The 24,812-nt window shown below is 40.0% G+C and overlaps 2 protein-coding genes across 2 annotated transcripts; one reads left to right on the forward strand and one right to left on the reverse strand.

Annotated features, from left to right (window-relative positions):
• Positions 1-84: 84 nt before the first annotated feature.
• On the reverse strand, positions 85-5,999 carry slc39a4 (solute carrier family 39 member 4). Its single transcript, XM_035183500.1, has 11 exons — positions 5,784-5,999; positions 4,103-4,456; positions 3,278-3,479; positions 2,768-2,988; positions 2,384-2,561; positions 2,070-2,242; positions 1,772-1,960; positions 1,223-1,347; positions 717-886; positions 430-617; positions 85-275 (listed from the first exon to the last, which is right to left on the reverse strand). Exons 1-11 carry the CDS (start codon positions 5,997-5,999, stop codon positions 147-149), a joined length of 2,145 nt encoding a protein of 714 aa, XP_035039391.1. The 3' UTR covers positions 85-146.
• A 10,154-nt stretch (positions 6,000-16,153) lies between these two features.
• Positions 16,154-18,370, forward strand: LOC118124934 (CD59 glycoprotein). Its single transcript, XM_035183157.2, has 4 exons — positions 16,154-16,236; positions 16,403-16,488; positions 17,516-17,623; positions 17,906-18,370. Exons 1-4 carry the CDS (start codon positions 16,154-16,156, stop codon positions 18,064-18,066), a joined length of 438 nt encoding a protein of 145 aa, XP_035039048.2. The 3' UTR covers positions 18,067-18,370.
• Positions 18,371-24,812: the final 6,442 nt, after the last annotated feature.

The following is a 24,812-nucleotide window of genomic DNA, read 5'->3' on the forward strand; positions in this document are numbered from 1 at the left end:
TTTTGCATACTGTCCTTAGGGTGTAACATGCATAGATGTTAATATATATATATATTGTTAATTCATACATTTTTACAATTTGCATTGAGTGCACCAGAAACAAGCCACACCAATGTGCTGGCGTGCTGTTTGTACGAGTCCCTGCCTTAAAAGCTGATCCTCTCTTCGTAAAGTGACAGCAGCAGCAGGATTCCCCAGCCGGTGAGAAGGCCGACATTCTGCAGCAGAAACATCAGCCAGGGTCTCTTGTTGCTGATGTGGACCATGGTGGGGAGCTGGAGAGAGAAACAGAGGTGGAGGTTACTTAGTTAGTTTATTGTCCTGGATTTGGGGGAATCAGTTTTACAGCAACAAACCACTTTTCTCTGTATATCCTGTAAACATAACCCATTCTGTTCTCTTGTATTGCCTTTGAGCAGAACCACTCACCATATCAGCCAGTCCCACGTACAGAAAGAGTCCCGCGGTGACGGCGGCTATCCACTGTTGGGTTGTCTGGTCAGTGGCGACCGACAAAGCGATGTACAGGCCTATGAACGAGGTCATGGCACTGGCGATGTTTAAAAGCAGGGCCCTGCGTACGGACACGCCGCTGTGCAGCAAAATGGCAAAATCCCCTAAAAGAGAAAGAAAAGCAACAGGACGAGGGTGTTCAAAATTGGATGAAAACAAAAAGATCAAACCATACATGTTCTGCTTTTGTGTGTGTTCTTTACCCAGTTCGTGTGGTAGCTCATGGCACAGCACAGCCAGAGACGTGGCCAAACCAGACTTCCATGACAGGGAGAAAGCTGCACCTATCGCTAAGCCGTCTGCAAAGTTGTGGATCCCGTCACCGATGGTGATCATGTAAGGCAGCAGACGCTGTTCTGCAGAGGCAGGGGGACAAAGTCATAGTTAGCAGCGGTGCCATGATGATGAGCACCATCATCACAGCTTGGTGATGTCACTCTTGTTGTGTATACTTGCCTCTTGTGCGCACTTTGTTGTTTTCTTCATAGGCGACCTGAAATATATATGTCACATAATATTGATAAAACATTAGATAACTCATCCCGCTTCACAAGATCTATTTCTTACAAACTGTAGGAGAAGTAGCTGAAGATTTCCTCAGTACTATAGTCTCGTATATATGACTTATTTTGTTTGGATTATATTGTTCCGTGCAGGTGAATTAGATCCTTGTTACATTAATTTCCAGTATTTATTAATATTCCACCTTAAACACGAATGACGGTTTCTCACCAGATCTGCTTTTGAGGCCGACTTGTCTTGTCTTTGTTTCCTTTCCTGCTGATACATCTCTAAAACCCTCCCATGGTCACAGTGATGAGGCTCAGATTCTTCCTAAAAAGAAAAAGAGAGACAACTGAATAAAGAGAGGAGGAAGAGGAGGAATCAGATACAAGATCATTTATCTGGATGAAGCACAACTAAAATAAAACACTACACAATTTCTAGTATGAATACAATCTTTGAAAGCAAAGCAGATTCATGAAAGATTAATTTTGTCATATTTGTTCATATGCTTATTTCAAATTATTCACAATCTAGTTTAACAAGATTTACCTGTGAGCTGTTACCATTGAGTTCCCATACTTTCATTGACAATGTTTTAAAAGTCACAGCTTTCTTTAATTTAATGGGATTTGTTGGTAATTTTAGGAAAGAATGGTTTGTCAATAACATGTTCTGCCAAAATACTCTTCTTATCAGCATCATGTTCTGAATAATGATAATACTTTTATCTGTAGTGTTTTATTTGACTTACGGCGTGATGGTGCTGGTGATGGTGATGGCTGTGATTATCTCTGTATGCGATCAGAGAGAAGACGGTTTCCATCAGGTAAAAGTAGTAAATCCCGGCTATCACCACCAACATCTTGTAAATGTAGTCTGGAGTTTCTTCCTGGTGATCGTGGCCACCGCCATTGTCTGCGTGCGCGTGTAAACCTAGAAACTGAACAAAGACGAGGTCCAGCTGAGTATGTGCTGCACAAAAATTTAAATGTTGTTGTTTTTGTTTTGCAGTCTTTTGCCTGCTTACTATTAGTCTAAAAATGACTCACCACAGGTAACAGGTGCAATAAGGCATCTCCAGTCAGTGAACCTACAGCCAGACTGATGCAAAACTGGACACAAAACTGGAACACACTGGTACACGAGGTGCACAGCAGCAGCACGATGCCGAACATGGACGCGAGTGTTATCACCACATTGGCGATGGTTGCATAGATGTATCCTACAAGAAGAGGGGAGAACAGAGAGAAATTTTAAGGGTCATCAACACAAATTTCCAAATTGCGCGTCCAATATCTCCAACCGGAGAGGCAGGATCGCTTTTAGTCATCGTCACCTCCTAAAATCCAATCCACACACTTACTCTCCGTCTTGGTGAGATCATCTGGTTTCACTTGCTCTGTCATGTCTGCGCAGGCTCCGCTCAGTATCTGCTGGACGAACGCCGGGCTGAGCCGGGCCACGTCGGACCGAACCGAGGAGGCAGAGCTGTTTGCATCCAGGCCGAAGATCAGGACCAGCTCTTCAGCCGAGAAACAGCGCTGGGAGAAATAAAAAAATAAAAAAGGAATTACAGTTTAGATGCAATCAAAAGACGTTTATCAGGTATTTACTGAGCGAATATATGTTGACAATGTGCAGGAGTTCTTCTTTTTAAACTTTGACTCATGATCTTTTCTCTTATTCTATGCACCTGTCTAAGATCACGTATGAACGGATGAACTGAATGTTGAAATGTAGTTTCCACCTTATCCCAGGTGCGGTTTCCTCCATGTCCCTCATGGCTGCTCCTCCTCCTCCTCCGTCCTGCACCGCTGTCATCATGATGGGCGTGTTCGTCCTCTTGGTGTTCGTCCTCTTGGTGTGCGTCCCCGTGGGGTTCGTCCCCGTGGGGTTCGTCCCCGTGGGATTCGTGCCCATGTTCGTGGTCACTCCCAATGTTCAGACTTCTCATAAGAGCCTCCAAATCTGCAGGGGACACATGTAAACCACCATAAGATTCATGTGGGTGTTCAGCACATTTACAGTAAGAACCAATGATGTGACCAATAACATAAAGAAAGAAAATATATAAAAAACAGGTGTGTTGATAAACAAAGAAAATTCTAATATTTCAGTGCAACCAACAGATACATTTTGCACAGAACAGTACAACATATACACATAACTATGATAAATGCATTTATTAGTCTAAGTAGTAATTTAACTTGCCACCGAAACATTTTTTGAGCAATATTTTTTTGTGCAGGACATTTACCCCCGACAGCGAAGTTCTCTGACCCCAGACGGGCCAGGATGTAATCCAGGAAGAAGCTCTCCTCAGGCAGGGACTCGCTGACGAAGCAGTGACCTTGCAGAGCGTGATACAGGACCCGGCCCAGAACCGCGCCCACTTCCTGTCTCTGGTCTGGTAACGATGCGTTGACTTCTGCCATGATGTCGCTGGCTGTTAGACAGCTCTGGTGGTGATGAAGACGAGGGACGAGGAGAGAAGGTATGATGGAGTTTTAACTAATGAACTCAACTATAATAGAGTTGTTCAAATTTGATCATATTTTATACTCCTCCTGAATTCTTCGGGAGGACTGGGAAGTCGTGTTAACCGTTGTGTGAACCACTGTGAGGCCTAATATTAATTGGCTAACTGATGTCATAGTAAAACTAAATACTGGAAAAGATTGATCATGAGTAATCTTTGCATTTAATTGTTCACTTCAGTGGTGATGACTTCCCAGTTCAACTCTCATTCATGTGCTATGGTGATGTGGCTGAGTGCAGGGCAAAGCCTAGGGCAAAGCCTAGTAGGTCGGCCCCAGCAGGCATCACCCAATAAGATAGATTGAGTAATAAATATTGCAAAGGAGAAAAACTACTGTTGCACTGCATTTGCGCGCTGGCTGCTGTACAAATTTAATTTAAAAGTCCATGTGGTGTGAAATAAAACTGAGCTTTTACAGCAGATAATTGTTAAAAATCAGACATGTGTAGGCTAATGATATTCATGAGTGTGTGCAATAAGGGGACTGTTGGATCTGGACAGATGTATGCGCTGTACAAACTGTTGCTGTCGTCCTGAGCTTACCTCATTGTGTGACGGCTCATAGTGGCGACGGAGCTCTACAAGCACAGTCTCTAATTGGTGAACGTCTATGTGTTCGTGGTCATGTTGCGTCCTGCCCTCTTCGTGCTCCAGGTGCTCGTGCTGCTCATGATGTGTGACCCTGTGGAGGAAATGTTCCGTCTCCTCGCCCCACCTCCCCTCAATGATCGCGTCGCAGACCGGGCCAGGAGAAGTGAGGTAGAGGACGGAGCCGGCGGCGAGGTCGCTGAACTGGGAGACGCCGATGGTTTCATTATGGCTGACTCTTCCAGCTTCATCCTCCCCGTGGATGGAGTGATTGCCAAACAGCTGGTGAACGCCACCTGTTAGATTACACTACACAGACAGCACACACACAAACACACACACAGATTAAATTAGCAGATTATCAATTACTGTATCAGTCATTTCCTGGAAATTAGTGTCTATAAAAACACACGTATTGAGAAAAGAGTCCCGGATTAGTTCATTCTTCTTCTTCTAAACTGTCAAAACAGGAAACAAAAGCTGCAACTTTAATATGAACTCACACGGTTAAACTGTGGGTTTGTTAATTTACAATGTATTGTTATACATTATGTTATTATTCACTGTATCAAGTGTAAGTGAACTTATATTAGAAGCCTGTGTCACAATTGAAAACTCTTCATTTGATATCAGTTCTGTGCGTATTACTTATTTCATGTGTTATTTTTATCTGCTCCGTTCACCAGCAGTTGATACGCGTAGCTTATCGACCACGCACTGTCCATTCATACAGATTAGATCATACAGTCAGAGGAAGTTCAAGGACTTTACTCACTGAAACAACAGGTTCATCCCAGTTACCAACAAATGACTAACTAACCTTAAAGTATCTTAGTTTAGTTTTGTAAAAATAATTTTACACACGATATCGGCCTATATACCTTAGCTTTCATATACAGAGGGATATTTTTCTTAAAAAAAAAAGAAGCTTATTACATCATATGCACATCATAAAGTAATGATAATAATAATAATACTTTTACACACAATATTGGTTTTATACCATAGCCTACAGATACACAGGGATATTTTTTCTTTAAAAAAAAAGGATTATTACATTATATTCTTATCATAAAGTAATAATAATAATTTTACACACAATATAGGCCTCAATACCATACCCTACAGGTGCATGGGAATATTGTTTCTTTTTCAAAAATTCTTATTATATCATAAGCTTGTCATAAAGTAATAATAATAGTGACAATAATAATTTACACACAGCATTGGTACAGCCTTCAGGTACATGGGGATATATATATTTTTTAATGCTGATTATATTATATGCTTATCTTAAAGTAATAATAATAATAATAATAATAATAATAATAATATTTTTGGCTTTTTGCAGATTAAGTCATGATCTCACAGCACAAACACACACATCATATCCACCTAATAAGTTGACTTTATAACTATATAAGTGTTGTTCTTATATAGTGTTATGTAAATAAATAAAACATTAGTAAATGTTCCGGTGAGGAGCGGAGGTTTCTACCGGAGCGCTCCCCGGGCTCAGCGGGGAGCAGCAGCCGGTTATCGGCTGTTGGACCTTGACCTCCCCCTCTCCTCAGAGCCGCCACACCGCCGCCTCACCCGGCTCTCTGCCCGCGGAGCGAAGCCCCATAAAACTCACCTTTCCACACGACACTGCTCCGCACTGCACACGTTTCTCCAGCGTATTAAAGAGGGAGCCGAGCGAAGCCCCGCTCAGAGACTGCTGCCCCGGGGACACGACGCTCACCACGGCCTGGTACACCTCCTCCAGGGCGGGAGACCCCGACACGGAGCCGAACGCACCCCACACGGAGAACACATGGAGGAGGAGGAAGAGCCCGGAGGAGGAAGACATGTTTCTTTACAAATACCAACAACAAATACTTAGATCTACTTATTTAAACAGAGAGGAGACGGTGGCACAGAGTCAGACTGAGGCTGATTCGGGCTCCAGGTGTTTCTACACAAACACCCTGAGCTCTTATCTGTTTCAAACCTCTGCTCCTCAATGGACCTCGACTCTGGACTGTGATTGGCTGAGAGGTGGCTCGTGATGCCTCTCACCTGTGTGTTAGAGCTGCTCTCACCTGAGCTGAGCTTAATGATGGTAATGTAACATGAATCCCAGCCTCAGATGTCATGTGGTGGAGACTTTCAACACGTTACATCCACCACATGACGTCTGAGGCTGGGATTCATGTGATGGAGACTTTCTACATGTAACATCCATGATATCTGAGGCTGGGATTCATGTGATGGAGACTTTCTACATGTAACATCCATGATATCTGAGGCTGGGATTCATGTGATGGAGACTTTCTACATGTAACATCCATGATATCTGAGGCTGGGATTCATGTGATGGAGACTTTCTATCTGTAACATCCATCACATGACGTCTGAGGCTGGGATTCATGTGATGGAGACTTTAGTTTCAACATGTAACATTCAGCACTACAGCTCTGAAGTAGCCCTGCAACAACAGCCTATTTCTAATCAAAATAACCATATCCTCTTTATTTGTAGATCCTTTGTAAAGTGCTTCACAAGGCAGCAATTTTAAAATCAGCATCCTTTAAACAGAATCGTAACAAATTCTCTGACAGAAAATGTTAAATATATTCATCTAAAATCATAGAATTCAACTTAATGTAAAATCTGAAAGTTCAAGTAAAATGATCAGATTTATAATGTAAACGCATACAAATCAAGTAAATTGATAAAACTGAAATTAAAGTAAAATCTTTAAATTCAAGTATAATCCGGAAAAAAGATGATAACAAATATTGATCCAGAGCCCGGAGCCCTGACTGCCCTGTCCTCTTTAGTTTTCTCTCTCAAGGTCACTTCAAGGTCACATATATAACATGGAGATAAGCCTCTAGGAGCTTTCAAATGCACACCCAAAAAAGTATGTCAATATATATCAACACAACAAAAGTATCTGAAGGCTGATCTCACAAACAAGACATGTGGACAGGTTGTGAGGGAGTGGCCCTATGGCACAGACAGATAAAAGCCCCCCCCACCCTATTTATGGTTGTTTTTAGTCTTTTAACTGAGCTATTTGACTTTCAAACAAGAAATATTGACACTCACTTCATACAGGGGCCAAAAAAGACTGGGACTGTGCAGTAGGCCTGATCTGTATAGATCCATGGGTTAATTTGAGAAGGTCCCTACTGTTGAGATGATGACTTATGGATTCGATGATGAAGTTAAAAATTATTTTCACATCAGGCGATCTTTATGGAAGGAACCATTAAGGAATTATTGATCTACTCAAGCCAACACCCTAAACAACACTGTTATCTTACACCTCATGTACGTGAAATCATTATTGAAATGTGTAGACAGATGAATGCGTCTTTAGAGGAAACGCATGGTGTGAATTTGATCATGTCAGAGAGGTGTTGTGGTATTAGGATCTAGTAACTCATGGCTGACCTGACATTCAACACTGAGGTATCTCAAGAAAAAAGAACATGTCGTCTCAAAGTTATCAATCATTCTGGGGAGTTCCTTGTAAGCTGATAACTTGACATCTTGTATTTTTAAAGGCAAAGATTGTTTCCTTCCTCGAAGTTCATCAAACTAAATGTCAGCCGTAAAAAACTAAAGGGGGAAAGGTCAAAGGCTTTGCCGGTTATTGCCTCTTGTGAGGATTTCAATGGAGGGTTTATTGCATTGCAGAAAGATAAACACCAAAATACCTGCAGCAGCTCAGCAGCTTTTGGCTTTCGGCATCACAGTAAACTGAATATAAACTTGATCTTCAGGTTGTTTCAGACACAAATAATCAGCCCAGTGTTGAGAATGAACCACAAAAACCTTGATGGACAGTTTTCAGCCCTTGTACAAGAACAGGTACACGGAGAAACTTGATGAATGTGTGTCTCAGTTTGATCAACACATTCTCACAGTGGAACAGAACAGATATGTAAACAATACTGCTGCCTTTCCTCTATCATATTGAGTTACAGATACAGAGAAAGTCTCATAACACCTGTTAGTCACGAAGAAATAAAACAAAACAATGGTGAGATTATGCTGTCTGTTCTTTTTTTTTACTTTTAAAATCCTGTTGTACCTTCACTGACTCGGCAGCTTGAGACCAGTCACACAATCACACGATTACACATCACGTTCTATCAAACACAGCTGTTCAGTTTGCACATTTTCATCATTCTGAGATGAGAATAAACATTCAACGTGTCTCTTCTTCTTTATAGATAGATGGGTTTTATAGATATATTCTATTATTTAGTAAGGCTTTTAGGTAGCTGAAGTTAAGAATAACTAAGAGGCTGTGCGTGAAGTGTTATTCAAGAAAAAAAATAGGATTTTATCGAGCAGTTTTATTTATTATTATTTTTTATTAATATATGTGAGTTTGTGTGTGTGTATGTGTGCCAGTTGCTAAATTAACCACTAGATGGTGCAGTTGCTTTATCACAGCAATTCATGCATCTTTGTTGTGCCATTGTGTGAAAGTTAAAAGTTAGTTTTAGGACTAGAGAAATAGAGAAATAAAGTTATTCTTGTCTCAATTGAATTAATTGTACAGGTTTACAGGAAGATTTACAGGAAGTGCATTAAATACATCACCTTTTCACAATTAAAATGAGGAAGTAATGTGTAGAGAAGTGATGAAGCCTGTGTCAAATTGGATTTCATTCAACCATCCTGCAGTGGTGATCAGCTTCTCTTAACAATCACTACCGAATTATGATCAAGGACATATTTTAGTTCTTATTTAAGATTTCAGGTTAGTTGTTGGGTTTGAAAATTAAAATGTATCATGAAATCCCAGTTGCATCAATGAGGGAGGATGTAAAAAACAAAGGAAATGGAAATCTTTTCCTAATGAGACAGCGCAGAAGAAAACAATACAGCAACAGAAAGATTGTTCCCCACATACGGAAACATCAAACAGTAGTTTACATAGCGTACACATACATTAAATTAATACATTCGTCACCACATCATTTCACTGTATCCACCATCTGTTACTGTTCAGTGGATTAAAATCTTGTTAACACCTCATTACTGCGGGAGGGTATGAAGCCAGTTTACATGTGTGAAGTGAGATTGCTTGGAAAAGTTGTTTCCTTCGGTTCTGGAGTCATTCAGCTGTAAAATGACAAACAACAGCAGAGCTTGGTATTGTAATCTATTCTGGTAATTCTGTTCAGCTCTATAACATTTCCAAAATCGCTTACATTGCTTAGACTCATTCCAAAATTTGTTCAATATACGATATGTCCACACATGAATAGCCGGCCGGTTCATTTCCCTGGAGTGTGGACTGAAACGAGTCATCAGTAAAAAACAGAAAACAACAAGAAATGTCTCCTGGAATTAATCTTTTAATTGTCTCTGGAAATAAAGTGTGTTGTTTTACTTCTTCACGTCTGAAACATGAACTGAAATCATGTCAACAGCCGCGTAAATCACTGAAGGGAAGGAGATTGAGTTGATTGGCTGCACATCACTTCACACACATGATCAGACAGTGACACACACACACAAGCTCGCTCATGACATGGGATCCTGGACATCTGCCCCAGCACACACACACACACACACACACACACACACACACACACACACACACACACACACACACACACACACACACACACACACACACACACACACACACACACACACACAGGGCCATAACACGTATGGTTAATCTTTTAGACAAAACACACACTGTCCAGTGACCTGTTTTCATGCCCCCCATAATCATGTCACTCTCTGCAACCCCGTCTGTCATGTAAACCTGTAGATGTTCTCAACACACACATTCATCAAGTCCACCACTGTGTGCACACACACACACAAACACACACACTCTGGTGGGTCAAGGAAAGTGCATCCTTATTAAATCATATCTGCGGTTGATGGTGCAGACACATTGCTGCAGAGAGTTTGTCCTTTCAAAAACAACAATATAAATGGCTGGAATATCCCTTTAACCACCTTTTAGAATCGCCCACAAATGATATTAATGTCTCACACATTCAATTACCACATAATAAAGTGCAGTAATTACTGTTTGAAATATATCTTTCCAAAATAAAATAACATTTGAAAAAAATGTGAAAAAAATGTGAAAGATTTGGCATTTTTTCCCGCAGCATTATGACTTGAATTAAAGTGTCAATGCTACTTAGTTCGAAATAGCTAGAAGTGTAAAAACGAACGACTGTATTTAATTAGAAACCAAATTCTCATGTGCTTTTCAGGAAAACCTTTGGAAACAAATTGGAATTTATGGACCCTAAAAAGATAAAAGTATTATCAAAGATCCAGACCCGAAATTGAACACGAAGCTTTCAGTTTTAATGCCGCGGTTCAAAGCGAATCTGAAGCAGAAAAACATGTTGAATAAAGAGTCTCTCGCTGTTAACACCACTTACACCCGTCTCCCCTCCTGCCTCCCTCTCTCCCCCTCTGTCTCGTACACACTCGCTGCCTGGCCTCAGCCCTACTTTCCTTCTGAAGCTGATGTTTCCATTACAGAAATAAAAGCATGACGGCTAATCCAGTTATATGTTCCCTGGACGACACGCACACCCACACATACATATGCATACACACACACACACACACACACACACACACACACACACACACACACACACACACACACACACACACACACACACACACACACACACACACACACACACACACAAACTGTTGAAACACAAGAAAACAAGTTCAAAGGCTCAGACATGTTGCAAGTGGATAAATATGGGCACACACTGAACCGTACATAACTGTAGACACACACACACACACACGGGGAGCATGTGATTGAAGCAAGAGCCCCTGTTGGGAAAGAGTCAAACAGGGCTTTCTTGGGTGCTGGAAATTAATTCCAAACATTGGTAATCCACACACACACACACATACACCTCACACACACACACGCACACACACACACACACACACACACACACACACACACACACACACACACACACACACACACACACACACACACACACACACACACAAACACACACACACACATTTGAGTAAATTTGGAAAACACACTCATGCATCCCATAGTCTAACCTTGATTTAACCCGAGTCTCAACCCTCAAGCAGTCCTTAGAAGTGATGTCTAATCGTCAAACTGGTCCTCACAAAGATAGAAGTACAAGTATCCACACACTAATCTCCCAGGACAATTTCCCACAGAGCTGCACAACCTTCCTGTGGAGTGAAAAGATCGGGGGGGGAAAGAAAGACGTGATGTCAGTCCTAAACCTGATCCTGATCTCCCTCCTCCCACGTTTTCTTGTCTTTAATTCATAAATAACATCATTTATGAATTGACGACACGTGATATCTGTCCTGACACGCTGTGCACCAGCGGGCAGCTGGTTTTTATTTATCATGGATTAAAAAGAGTTCTCTGGCAATTTAGTGCTGTGCGTCTATAAAGTTTGAAGACTCTTAAGGGACAGGCTTTAAAATGAATGATCACACAGACACTTTGAATAACTCTTGGTTTCACCCAGAGCGCCTGCATCCCAAGGATTCTTCCACCTTGTCCCCTCAATCCCTCTAATGTTGATCCAAATTGTCCTCTAAACAATTACAGTGGATATGTATTATCCTCCTGCCACAACACAGTGAATCAGATTTACCCTGGAATCCATTTCTTAAAGAGGCCTCGACTTTTCCTTTTCACAAACTTTGGACCCTTGTCTGTTTTAGACGTGATCTGTACTTAGAGAGACGCAACTTTCTGTCCAAACCCGAACGAGCCCAAGATAAAACTAACTGAGCCTGACCTGGACCCAGTGTTTCCACTGATTACAACATCAGTGTAAAAAAATCTGGAAGTTAGCCCAGTCAACGTGATCGAAAAAGAGTAGAGTTTCAAAAAAAGGCCCAATGAGTGCCAACAGGCTCGGTTTGGGTAGGTGGGCTGGAGCCAATCCCAGCTGACCTTGGGCGAGAGGTGGGGTCCAGCTCACCAGTCCATCACAGGACTTAACCTGCGTCTCTTTGCTCTGTGATAGATTATATTGGAAAACGCAACACAAAAAGAATTTTGAGGTAGAGTCCAGAGAAGAAGGTGAATTCGCTTCAGGTGAGAGGTTGAGAATCATTGAGATGAACCAGGGAGAACAGAGAGGAAGGGGATGAGGGAGGAAGGAAAACAGTGAGATTCAAGGCTCTAGAGGGGGGGGGGGGCAGGTATGTCCTACATGCATGGACACTCAGGTCACTCCAGATAATTATACTACCTGCATTCTATTGCTCCCTCTGTCAACCCCCCTACATTTATTAAATTACTGTATTAACCCTTTAATGGGTGGACGTGTGAGATGATATAAACATAGGTCTCTCTCTCTCTCTCTCTCTCTCTCTCTCTCATACTCTTACACACACACACACACACACACACACACACACACACACACACACACACACACACACACACACACACACAGTATATCTACTGTACATGTATGTGATGTTTAATTGCTATACTTCAGTGTTCATTGAGTTAATTACGTCCCTAATGAGGACACTATTTCTTCCCTCATCTAATTAAAGGGTAGTTACAACACGTATTTGTCAGTGTCCTGAACGTGACCGGACCAGTTGAGGACTAATGTCCTGTGGGATCCAGCGAGTGTGTGTCCTCACCTCGTCAGTGAACAGGGATCTGTGTGTCACACGTGCTGCTGTGTGCAAGCATGCGGGCTGAAGTGGGTCATTACTGGAAATACGACCTTGGTATAAAGGGAAAACAGTTACAAATGTATTGCAGTAAATTCTAACTACACTAACTGCTTTACCGAGGTCCATAATTCACCTGTTTGAATATTTTGAAAGCTGTAACTTGTGGGTTGTGTTGTTTGATTCCCAACAAGTGTTTTCTAGTATTTTATCAATTCCATCTATAAATGAGGGTACATTGAAAATAGATCAAAACAAAAGTACACATAAACTGTACAATATTACAAAAAAACAAGTCAAATACAATGAATCACACAAGAAGCACAGATAGAGTGACATCATGATATAACACCAATCTGAAGCAAACATGCATCCACCAATACATTCACAACAGTTTGATGTCAAATCTTTCACCCTCTCACTCTAAATCTTCATCCTGAGGGAGAAACTCAGACTCGTAACACAAAACTTGTTTTACTGATATAACTTTAGCCTTGATGCCTGGTAGAAAATTTGAGACGGATCACACAGTTTAATAGCAACTAAACAGACAAAGTAATAATGGCAGAACAGTTTCAAGTGGCCGTGATGTTTATTAAGAAGTTCACCAGATCAACTTTTAAGGGTTGATGACACAACTAGTTTCCACTGCCCCCAGGTGGCCGAAAAATAAGTTATTGGAGATTTCTTTTTTTAAATGTCAATCGTGATCTACACTTTAAAAAAAACTGACCTTGCTGCCGCATTATCTTTTCTTAAAATTGCAGACCTTCCATCCCCCTATTTATACATTTGTAGTTTAATCCCTGGATTTGGTAATTTCGGTTGGTTGGCGCGTAATTTGCATAATACATGTGGTTTGTGCAAATCTGCATCCATGTAGAATAATTTATGGATCATTCATCAGAGAATACTCATGTGTGTGTCTGTGCATATACTGCTTCAAAAGGCACCTATACACACACACACACACACACACACACACACACACACACACACACACACACACACACACACACACACACACACACACACACACACACACACACACACACAAACACTGGTCAAATGTTAATGATTTATTAATTCATGAGTTTAAATCTTAAATCTTCTAACAGAAGAAATGGAAATGGACGCGCGCACACACACACACACACACACAGAAAGGGAATTAAAATGTGTTAAAAATAATAACCATGTCATGGCCTGATTGGTTTGGTTTTCCCATATTTAACTCAGTGGACTGGGAAATGAAAGAGTGAGAGACATTGTGGTGGACTGAAGGAGAGAGAGAGAGAGAGAGAGAGAGAGAGAGAGAGAGAGAGAGAGAGAGAGATGTAAAAGGAGCAAAGAAAAAAAAAGAAACGAGGCAGTGAATAAATGAATGAGCGGATGAATGAATGAAGGGCAAGTTGAGAACAAAAGGAAAGGGGGACAGGAGAAGAAAGAAAAAGAAATGAGAAAATGAAGACTAGAGAATGTACAGTTACATCAGAAAGTGTGGTGGGTTTGCACATGAATCATTTGATGCAGTGAGAAGAGTTCACAATGTTAAAGAATGTACATTAAACCATAGTGTGAGCAGTGTGTGGAGTCAAATAAGGGTCATTAACATTCATTATTTATTGGTTAACTAGATGACCATCAAATTCAAGTCGTTTATTTTATTGCTGAGCTGGACGTGTGACGGTTGAATGATATAAATCACTGATGCACACATAAAAAAGTATAAAAAATTGCACTGTTGTCTGCACCTTTATTTTTTACACTATAGCTAATATTCAATTCTATCAAAATCACGACACTGATCTGGATATCCCAACAAATTCTACATCATAATGGCTCAGACCCTCTGACCCTCTAAAGCAATAATTGCTTCTAGTTGTACTTCACGATCAGTGGTGTCCTTTATGGTCAAATAAGCTCGGTGCACATTATATAACCATTGAAAAGAGTTTTTTACCCCATACACAGACAGAACTGACACATGTGGTTGGCATGAACACTGCAAAGCTGGTAGAAAAAAATCCTCATCGGCACCCGAAACAAATGGAAGCAGCGATTTCCCTCATTACAGACGCCTGTAGCTCGGCCTCAGACAAGAAGTAATGAGCAGCAGGACAGACAGTCATTAACCTAAATAGCTGCAATGGCAAAGGAAAGTCATGTGGCTTTCACACGGCCACGTTTCAAACCTCTGTGAGAGAACGTGGAGCTTCCCCCTGGGAAAAATGAAACACATTTTACTCCTCTGAATTAAACATCACCCTAAAATATAACAATTCTCCTTGAAACCCAACTTTTAAGGTTTAATGAGGATAAACTTAAATAAACTCTGCAGGTTACGGTATAATTTCATCTATTATTTACATTGAAACAATCTCTCCAAATTAAAAAAGCTGCAGGTCCGTAAAGAAAATAATTAGAGTAGAAAAACTGTAACATGAACTTTGATTTCATGCTTCTGAGAGTGTGTGTGTGAGTGTGTGAGTGTGTGTGTCAAGTCTGATTTCACGCCACCAGGCTCCGACGCTTATAATGACCTGCAGAGAGAAAGAGAAAGAGAGAGAAAGATAGAAAGACTAAATATGAATCCAGGATTATAAAACACTTTCAGATACTCATACACAATTCAGTGTTTATTGACACCAAACCTGGGTCGCTGCTGACGAAAAACATCACAATAAAAATAAAAGGTTCTCCTGACATTTTTCATTAAAAACATAAAATGGAAGTATTTATTTCAAACTGATTCAAATGGGGTCTTGTGAATTTGAGGACCTGAGGTTTTCCTGTCGCCCAGTGCAACAGTTTGATTCCCTGAGTGTGTCCTAGTCCGGGGCCATTAAACTAATAAATCTTTTTTAGTTTTGGTGTTTTCATGCGACTTGTTGGACAAAAAGAGATCATCACAAAAAAAAGTTCCTCACCAGATCTTTCTCATCTCGCAAGAAACTTTGGACCATGGACTTACAATAAGTATCATGTTATAAACACTCTAAACATATAAACATTGCTTATCTATTAAAATAAGCAGATAAACATGAAGCACAATTCATGTTATTTTTCTATTTTACACACAATAATGAGAAAAGAAAATAACAAAAAACTAAATGACATATAAGTTGATTTATAAGAAATAAAGACAAGGATTAGAATTCTGACAGAAAGCTTTTTAACCGTATTGATACTGATCTACTTTCTCTGTGTTACACAAACATGTGTGTTCACTGTATTTTGGCCAATCTGTCGCTCTCTGACCCAAATCCACCCACGGACTCTGAACCCAAACAAATGGCTTGTTTGCTCTTTGTGTTGGTTCTGTCACACAAAGTTTCATCCTCGCGAGCTGAAAGTCATTTTCTTCTCATCCACAGGTGAGTGTTCGACGACGGCAGCGCAGCATTTATTTAATAATAGGTGATAAGTGTCTGCAGAGGAGCAGGTAGTGAGACATCACTGGTGGGAGTCTCATTAAAGCTGCATTGAAGGGAAATCCTTTCTCCAGATTTTGACTAAACTCTAACTGTGTGTTTTGTTCAGATTCTCAGACGTGACGGTGCTTTCAGTCACCATGAGGAGCTCGCTGCTGCTGTGCCTGGCCTTCAGCTTTGCCATGTTTGGATTTGGTGAGAAAGGCTAAAGAAGAAACTCCTTCATTAATGCTCAGGTTTTTTTATCCCCCTCTTTGAAAAGTGCAGCCAAGTGGGGCGAGAGGGAGATTACGTGTTTCTGGAAGAGGACACAACCGCCTGAAGGAACAGTTTGACACGTCAGTGTGTCTTTTGAATGTGCTGCTGTTGTGTCATGTGCTTCCACTTCCCACTTTGCAGAGTCAGTGATAATCATTCATAATATTCCGTGTGATATTTCAGGGAGAAAGTGAAGTTTGCTCTGTGCAGACAAGAATCAAATGTGTTTGTTGTTTACAACATAGCAGGAACATTTTTGCTTCATCATTGTTGAGGTGGTACCACTCCGCCATGTTGCTGTTATTTAACACAGTGGAGACATGTATATAAATATTTAAAATAATATAGTTCTCCATTATTTAAAGTTTAGCACTTGGAAGTGAAGTGTACAGATATTTCCAATATGCATTCTTTAGAAAGGAAAAGGTTTCTGTAAAGATTTTACGCTCTAAAATAAAATGAAAAAATAGAAAAATATATAGAAAAACTGGAAGACTTTTGGGAAAGACTGGAGCTGTTGTTTCCCTTTTCCATTAGAGGAACAGTTTGACATTTTGGGAGATGAGAAGATTGATGCCACCGTCATTTTATTGAGAACATTTATTTGAATAGAATGAAAGGAAAAAAGAAAAAACAATGTTCGTGCAATCTTAAAATAAATGTTACATGAAAACAAGTAAGACATATTAGCAAAATAGCACAACACACAGATCATCTCTCATTTTTGATGGATTATGATACATTTTGTGACTTTTATCTACAAACTCAACTCAACAAATCCACTGACTGTGTGTGTGTCTGTGTGACTGTATGACTGTGACTGTGTGTGTATGTGTATGTGTATGTGTATGTGTGTGTGTGTGTGACTGTATGACTGTGACTGTGACTGTGTGTGTGTGTGTGTGACTGTATGACTGTGACTGTGTGTGTGTGTGTGTGTGTGTGTGTGTTTGTGTGTGAGCAGGCGACTCGCTGCAGTGTTACTCGTGCCCTGACGGCTCCTCCAACGACTGTGAAGTCAAGCAGGACTGTAACCAGGGTGAAGACAGCTGCCTCAAACTCACCAGTACAGGTAAGCATGCTAAAGGTACAAAATATATGTATGATATATTTTAACACCAACAACAGCTACCAAGACAACTACAACGACAACGACATCAACAACAACAATAAAAATAATAATGTCAATTTTATTTGAATAAAGTTGAAAGGGATGGCGGTAAGGAAAACGATGGCATTGAGTGTATATATTCTGTAGGCGGAATAAAATATAGATAATATATAAACAAATATAAATATACACATCCATACAAGTCCACAGAGTGAATGCTTCTCCCACTGTTTGTCCCCTCAGGAAAGATCTTCACCACATGTATGAGGCACGCAGACTGTGACTTCATGACTCTGGCCGTCAGATACGCCGAACCCGACTTCACCTTCTCCTGCTGCCAGTCGGCCCTCTGCAATGGCCAAGAAAAAAGTACCTTTCAGAAATTTAAAGAATGGTTTGGCTAAGAAATGAAAGAAAAAAGAAAAACAAACGAATAAAGTTGTGAGTCTTGATTTCTATTGTGATAAAGACCAAATAACCATAGTCCAATTTTGGGGGACCCTCATTAAGGGTGTGTCTCCTGCTTCACCTCGCCCCTTCTTATCGTTGTACTCCTGTGTTTGTGAGTTTACCTGCTAGTTAAAGTGTAATTTGCCCTTTAATTTGTGTTATTCAATTTGTGTAGGGGACTACATATGTATAAAATATTTTGGAGGGTTTTGTTCTTTGACTCGTTTTGGCAGAATAAACAGAGATCACCTCCAGAAACATTCCTGGTTCGGCTCTTTCCTTCAAATCAAGAACATCACAGACATTGCTGGACTGACACAGAACTCAACAGGGAACAAAGATGAGACATGCTTGACTGAGCTGATGCCAAGTAACTAATTAAAGAAGACAGGAGACATCTTTTCAATATTTTAAGTAATTGTAATGTGTCTAGTGAGTTTTCAGAAAATTCCAGAATTATTTCTCCATAAATATCCCTGAAATTGTTTTGTAAAATCCTTGAATTATTTCAGAATTGTTTTTTTTCCCCAAAATCCTTTACAAATTCAAAAAATTCTCTGTAAATTAAACTGAAAATATCACCAACAAATCCCAGAAAATTTCCAAAAATATTTAACCCAACCCCCAATTTTTTAAAGAAAACCTGAAAAAGAGCCAAAAATGACCAGAAAAACACTGAAATGTTTTTTTTCTTTCAAACAGTACCTTGCTGGGACGTAATTTGTTTTATATCTTACACATCAGATTTTAATTTTGTATTCCAAGAATGCTGTGAGCTGTGACAGATTATAAAGTCACTCTTATTATAAAATATATTCATTTTATCCTCAAGAGCCAGACGACAGTGTGAAAGACTGAGAAAGAGGGAAAGACGAAGGATCATGCAGAGCGACGGGGTCAACACCATGATGGACGTTGTGGCTCAGTCGTCCGAAGCAAAAACCATGTCCACACTGCGCCCTGTGTGATGGCTGGATTCAAACCTGTGATTTAAAAAGCACTCAGAAATAGCTTTAAACCCACTGAAGCACAACAACAACAACAACAGCCTGAAAACAGTCAGAAGAACAACGCTTAAAGTCCAGTGTCTGCTGCTGTCCTTGAATAATAATGAAACAAGCTGTAGTATTACAGCCGATTATAGGATAGTGCGGAGAAGATAGAACTGTGTGTGTGTGTGTGTGTGTGTGTGTGTGTGTGTGTGTGTGTGTGTGTGTGTGTGATGGGGCCTGTTTCTGCAGCAGTGAGTAACTACAACGTCTTAATTTACCAACTTTAATTAAAGAAGGACAACATCTGTTATCTGAAACAATGTGTGCATGTGTGTTTGTGTCTGTTTTTGTTTTCTCCTGACAAATGGTCCCAGGGTCACACAATAACACACAACAGTGAGAAAATAAATATATATATTCAACTTAGAAAGTAAAAGGTTATAGGGTATTCTAATATGGTACATCAGTGTATGTCAAAGAGTCATGACAGCGTGTGTGTGTTTGTTTGTGTTGTGTGTGTGTGTGTGTGTGTGTGTGTGTGTGTGTGTGTGTGTGTGTGTGTGTGTGTGTGTGTGTGTGTGTGTGCATGTGTGCATGCTGTAACTCTGTCCAGGTGGCTAGATAATTAAAATCATTCTCACACTTGGTTTTACATCGAAATCTTAATGCTAACATCTGGCCAAGGAACGGAGGAAAAGACTCTGTGTGTGTGTGTGTGTGTGTGTGTGTGTTGTGTGTGTGTGTGTGTGTGTGTGTGTGTGTGTGTGTGTGAACGATGGCCTGTTGGGATAACAGTGATTAGGTTTTTAACAAAGATTAATAAACAAGACATCATATTAAAATATGTTGACCCTGCAGCTCAATGCACTGCGAATCAAGAAATCACCAGCAAATAGACAACAATCAACTTCAGAACATAAATTCAACACATATGCAGCAAAAAACTGCAAATATAGAAAACAACCAAATAGAGAAAACAACCAAATAGAGAAAATATGTCATGCAAACAACAAGGTTATATTTCACATAGGACAGAAAAACTTTTAAAACTTTTTGGAAGTTCCTGAAAAATTCTTGGAAAATTCATGTGAATCTGTGTGAATCATGTGAATAATCTTGGAATTGACGTGAAATATTTCACAAATATGAATAAAATACTAATGTATACCAATAAAAAAGATCCCATAGGTATAATGGGAACAATTCGAACATATCAGAAATTCTGCCAAAAAATTATGATAAAAAGTTCTCTAAATAAATTCCACAAAAAATATCTAAATTTGTCCGCAAAAGAACCTCCAGAAAGTTTTTTGAAAATTTCTGGAAAACCTCCCCATAAAATCTAAATATATATATTTCTGTTAGATTTAAAAGACTTGTTGGAGAAAATCACAGAAAAAATACAAAAAATTATTATTATTTCCTAGAATATTTTCAGAAAAATCACATATGCGTTAGTATCCAGATTATTCAGAAAATGAACAGATTAATGAAATCTTCTAAAAAATCGAAAAGAAAATTACATCTGAAATTTCCTGGATGATATCCCCCCCAAAAAACTCGATGTGGTCACCAGGGAACAGAACTGAACAGGGTAGTCAGCAAACACACAGACCTTCCTGATGATTTGGAGGTAAAATGGTTTGTCTGCTTGTCACAGGTACAAGTGTCTGTGTTCACAAATCCTCTATAAAGATTGAAGAATATATTTCAGAAGCAATGAGGAGGAAAAAAACGGAAAAAAAACCTGCAGCCTCAGCCTGTGTGATCAGCCTGTCAGACTCAGAGAGGAAAGCTTGCTACTTCAGAGTCGAGTGCATTTCATAGACGAACCGACGGTGTGACACTGATGGAAAAAACAAGAGCTGACAGGATGTAGAGCTTTTGTACGAGCACTGAAACCCACACAGAGCTGGATGTGAAGCCTGAAGCAGCGAGTGTTTTATCTGCGATCCATAAGCAGTCGCCATCGTCAGACAGAGAATTAGCCGCGTTCTGGAAGGTATAGGCTCTTGTTGTTAATTAACGGCAGATGGTTTTTAGGTGCCGAAACAAGACGATGCCTCAGTGAATAATTGAAGTTCAACGTTTCCATGAAGTGTTCTTTTTCAGAGTGTGTGATGCCTCGGGAGCTTTTTGTTTCTCTCCACACTCTGTCATCTTCTTTCTTTCTCTCTGAATTTCAACATAGCTGCTTAGAATGAACTTTTTCCTAATTATCAGCGAGTGCAAATAATGAGTATCAGTGTGTGGTCTGCTGCCGTGTGCACTGCTTGAGAAATGACAGTCCTCCCACTGGTCACCAACTTTAGATTAATGCAACCAATTAAATTTGATTTATAACAGAAACTATGAAACACTTTGTTTGTGTGTTTATTGACTATATGAACCTGTAAGAAAAATTAATATATAAAATCAGAAGTTCTCAGACCTTGATTAGCCTCTGGGGTCCCAGATTTGTTCACAATCAGGTGAAGCTAATTTCTCCCTCAGCTCTCTGGAAATTCAAATAATTGATGCCTACAAAGCAGGAGAAGAGGAAAGCAAAGTTTCAGGTAAATGTTTCCTCAGTTCAGAGCAACTGTAAATAGTCAACAGGCACGATGGAGGTCAAACTGAAGTCTGCTCTGGAAAACAGCTCAAAAAATCCTCAGAGAGACTCAGCAGCACTATTCCACTGTGACACCTGCAGGGAGATGACTTTCATGGAGGATTCATCAGAAAAATAAAACCTTTTCTGTGTCTCTACCACAAAAATCAGCATCAGAGGTTTGCAACTTAACGTACAAACAAGCCCGAACTCTTCTTTTTGACTGCAGAGCAGAATTTCATGAACAGAACATCTTCTCTGATTGTTGATCACAAGGTGGATCGATCATGCTCTGGGGGGAAAAGGATGGATATATAAAATAATCACGTACAACTTGTGGAATCAGCCATAACATATTAACCAGTGTGTTACCAGCTGGAGGCTATTTCTGAACTTTAGAAAGTGCTCGGTCAGCTGCTTTCATCCGTCTCCAGTGTTTATGCTAAACTAATTGACTCCTGGCTCCTGAAGACATGTTTTCAATCCTCTAATCAGACTCTTATCTTTTCTTATCCATTAAATGTATTTTTATCTGTATAAAATGCACTAATGATATTATTCCATATGTATTGAATCGTATCATGTTATCTTATCTTTTTCTTATCATATCCCATCGTATTGTGTCATATCATATTGTATCGTATCGTATTGTATTTATATCGTATCGTAGCATATAGTATCACATCGTATCACATTGTATCGTATCATATGTTATCTTATCTTTTCTTACCGTATTGTATCATATCAAATTGTATCCATATTTCCTTATTTAAATGTATTTGATGCAGCTTATTTCTCAATAATTAAGGAATCACTTTTCTTCATTTTACCGTAGGAAGCACATCATGACTTGTGTCAGTTGCAGCGAAGCCACAGGTTCAGCACCTGTTCAGATCTAAAATGAGCTTCACTCTTCCTCTCAATTGTTTCGTACGTCTGGTTTGAGACTGCATCATCCTGACAACCGATGGTTTTATTTTCCATCCCTGTTGCTGTTGTCCTGTTGCAGTGTATTGCCATGGAAACCAGACCTGTGGAGGCCTTTGTATAATTTTTTGTATACTTTTTATTTTTTTTTACATAATCTCCTCTAATCCGGGAGCAATTAGTTTCAGAGCAGGACAGAGAGGAGGAACACCACTCTCTGTCTCCTTGCCTTGATGATTTTCTCTCTGTCTCTTCTCTCTCCCTGGCTGTCTATCTAAATCTGTCTTCATTTTTTTCCTGCATATTATTTTTCTCCGGCTTGTTTTTGCACAACAAACCGCTGCACACAGACACGCACACACGAGCACTCATACACCAGATCATCCCACATTGATTTAGCCTCCTATTAATCCAATTAGTTCTAAGAAATTGTCGATTTGGCTTCCTCCTCTTCTGTCCTCTGTCAGTGTTTTCTCGTGTCCTCTTTTTCGTCCCTGCCTGGTTTCCCCGGTACAACCCCACAACTACAGCTCTTACTTCTACCTGCAACAATAATACGCCTGTAATACTAACAAAAAACCACAGTAATTACACTGTGTGCACGGTGTTCATCTGCAGATTGAGATGAACGCTTTTTTGAAAACTTTTTTTTTCAACCATTTACCGTCTCTCTTGGGGGCCCTCAGGCATGTGTGAGGCAGAGATCTCATGGGGTGCGAATCTGCTGGGTATCAACCACACACACACACACACACGCACACGCACACACACACACACACACACACGCACACACACACACACACACACACACACACACACACACACACACACACACACACACACACACACACACACACACACACATTTTGTCTCAGTCGGGGGTACAGGCTCAGATCAGGAGGAGAGAGGAGCGCAGCGGGAGTACAAGGGGAAAAGATTATACCACTGAGGCTTATACGCACAAACATACACACACTCACACACACTTACACAAAAATGAACTTGTCATGCAAATGAACTATGTACTGAAACGAACTCACACACAAATGCACACAAACACAACAAACCAAACCTTGAACTTTGAGAAGAGGTGAGATTCTTGTCCGCAGAAAAACACAACACAGACACATACACAGACTTAGTTGAATCCACAGTTGAGTTTTAACTCAACTCTACCATTAATCAAAAGTTTTAATACAATGCATAATAATAATAATAACAATATTTGCACAGAACCTTTCTTTATAGTAATGGAGGTATGGACGGGTATGACTAAAACTAGCCAAATGCATTCTGCTTTCTACCAGACATAAAAGCTTAGGAAACCAATTCAACTCCAAGTCCAAAGGGGCAGTGTGATTTAAAAAAGAAAAACGGATAAAAATATAAATCACCCGTCTTAATATTCACCTACCTTCCCTTCTAAAGGGGACTTTAGGTTGTAACAGTAAGATTTATTAACCAGATACAAACTTCAACCACCAGCTTTAAATCTAACTTGATTGTCGCTTTTTGTGCATAAGTTTGGGAAGCCAAAGAGGTTTTAAATTCACAGTTTCTCTCTCACACGGCGTGGACAGAATCAGAATCTCCATTTATTTTTAAAATCTAATTGATATTTTACCTTATTTATTGTTTATTTCCGTCCTACTTTTTAATGTTTTTCTTTTACAGCATTGATTATGGAAGCTGCAAAACCTTATCTCATACTTGTGCAATGACAACAAAGACATTTTCTACTTCATTCTATCGTTTCTTTGTCTCACGCAAAGACAGATTTCCTCTTTGTCTCGGTGGTGTGTGTAACAACCACTCAAGCATAAAGGGGCCAAAAGAGCTGAGGTCAAGGGTGAAGCACAAACCTCCTGAAGCCACTGAACACACTTCAGATGGACAGAGAGTGTCAGGGCTCGCTAACAGATTCATCAGCACTGAACTCGGATCGGTTCTCATGTTGAATCATTACAAGAGTCGTGTCAACTGAACCGTGAGACGCGCGTCGTATTTGTCGGTGAAACTACAGCCACATGCAGCCAGCGCAAGAAATAAACACAGTGGAGATGGAATATCATCATATTTACATCAATTTGAGTATTATTGAGTGACCATGTCCTGCAGATGTAAATAAAAACAAGTCTTTATTCCAGATAATAAACGATTCACTTTTTAAGTATTTTCTTTCCATGAAAAT

The sequence above is a fragment of the Hippoglossus stenolepis genome, chromosome 17, assembly GCF_022539355.2.
Source record: "Hippoglossus stenolepis isolate QCI-W04-F060 chromosome 17, HSTE1.2, whole genome shotgun sequence".
Classification (NCBI taxonomy): domain Eukaryota; kingdom Metazoa; phylum Chordata; class Actinopteri; order Pleuronectiformes; family Pleuronectidae; genus Hippoglossus; species Hippoglossus stenolepis.

Bases quoted from the DNA above. Each gene is read 5' to 3' on its own strand.
- slc39a4 (XM_035183500.1), bottom strand. From the start codon at position 5,999: ATGTCTTCCTCCTCCGGGCTCTTCCTCCTCCTCCATGTGTTCTCCGTG. The intron at 2,989-3,277 runs GTAAATGTCCTG...TGTCCCCTGCAG, and splicing joins AGAGAACTTCGCTGTCGGGG to ATTTGGAGGCTCTTATGAGA. The intron at 618-716 runs GTAAAGAACACA...TTTCTCTTTTAG, and splicing joins TGAGCTACCACACGAACTGG to GGGATTTTGCCATTTTGCTG.
- LOC118124934 (XM_035183157.2), top strand. From the start codon at position 16,154: ATGGCTTGTTTGCTCTTTGTGTTGGTTCTGTCACACAAAGTTTCATCC. The intron at 16,237-16,402 runs GTGAGTGTTCGA...TGTTTTGTTCAG, and splicing joins CATTTTCTTCTCATCCACAG to ATTCTCAGACGTGACGGTGC. The intron at 16,489-17,515 runs GTGAGAAAGGCT...GTGTGTGAGCAG, and splicing joins CTTTGCCATGTTTGGATTTG to GCGACTCGCTGCAGTGTTAC.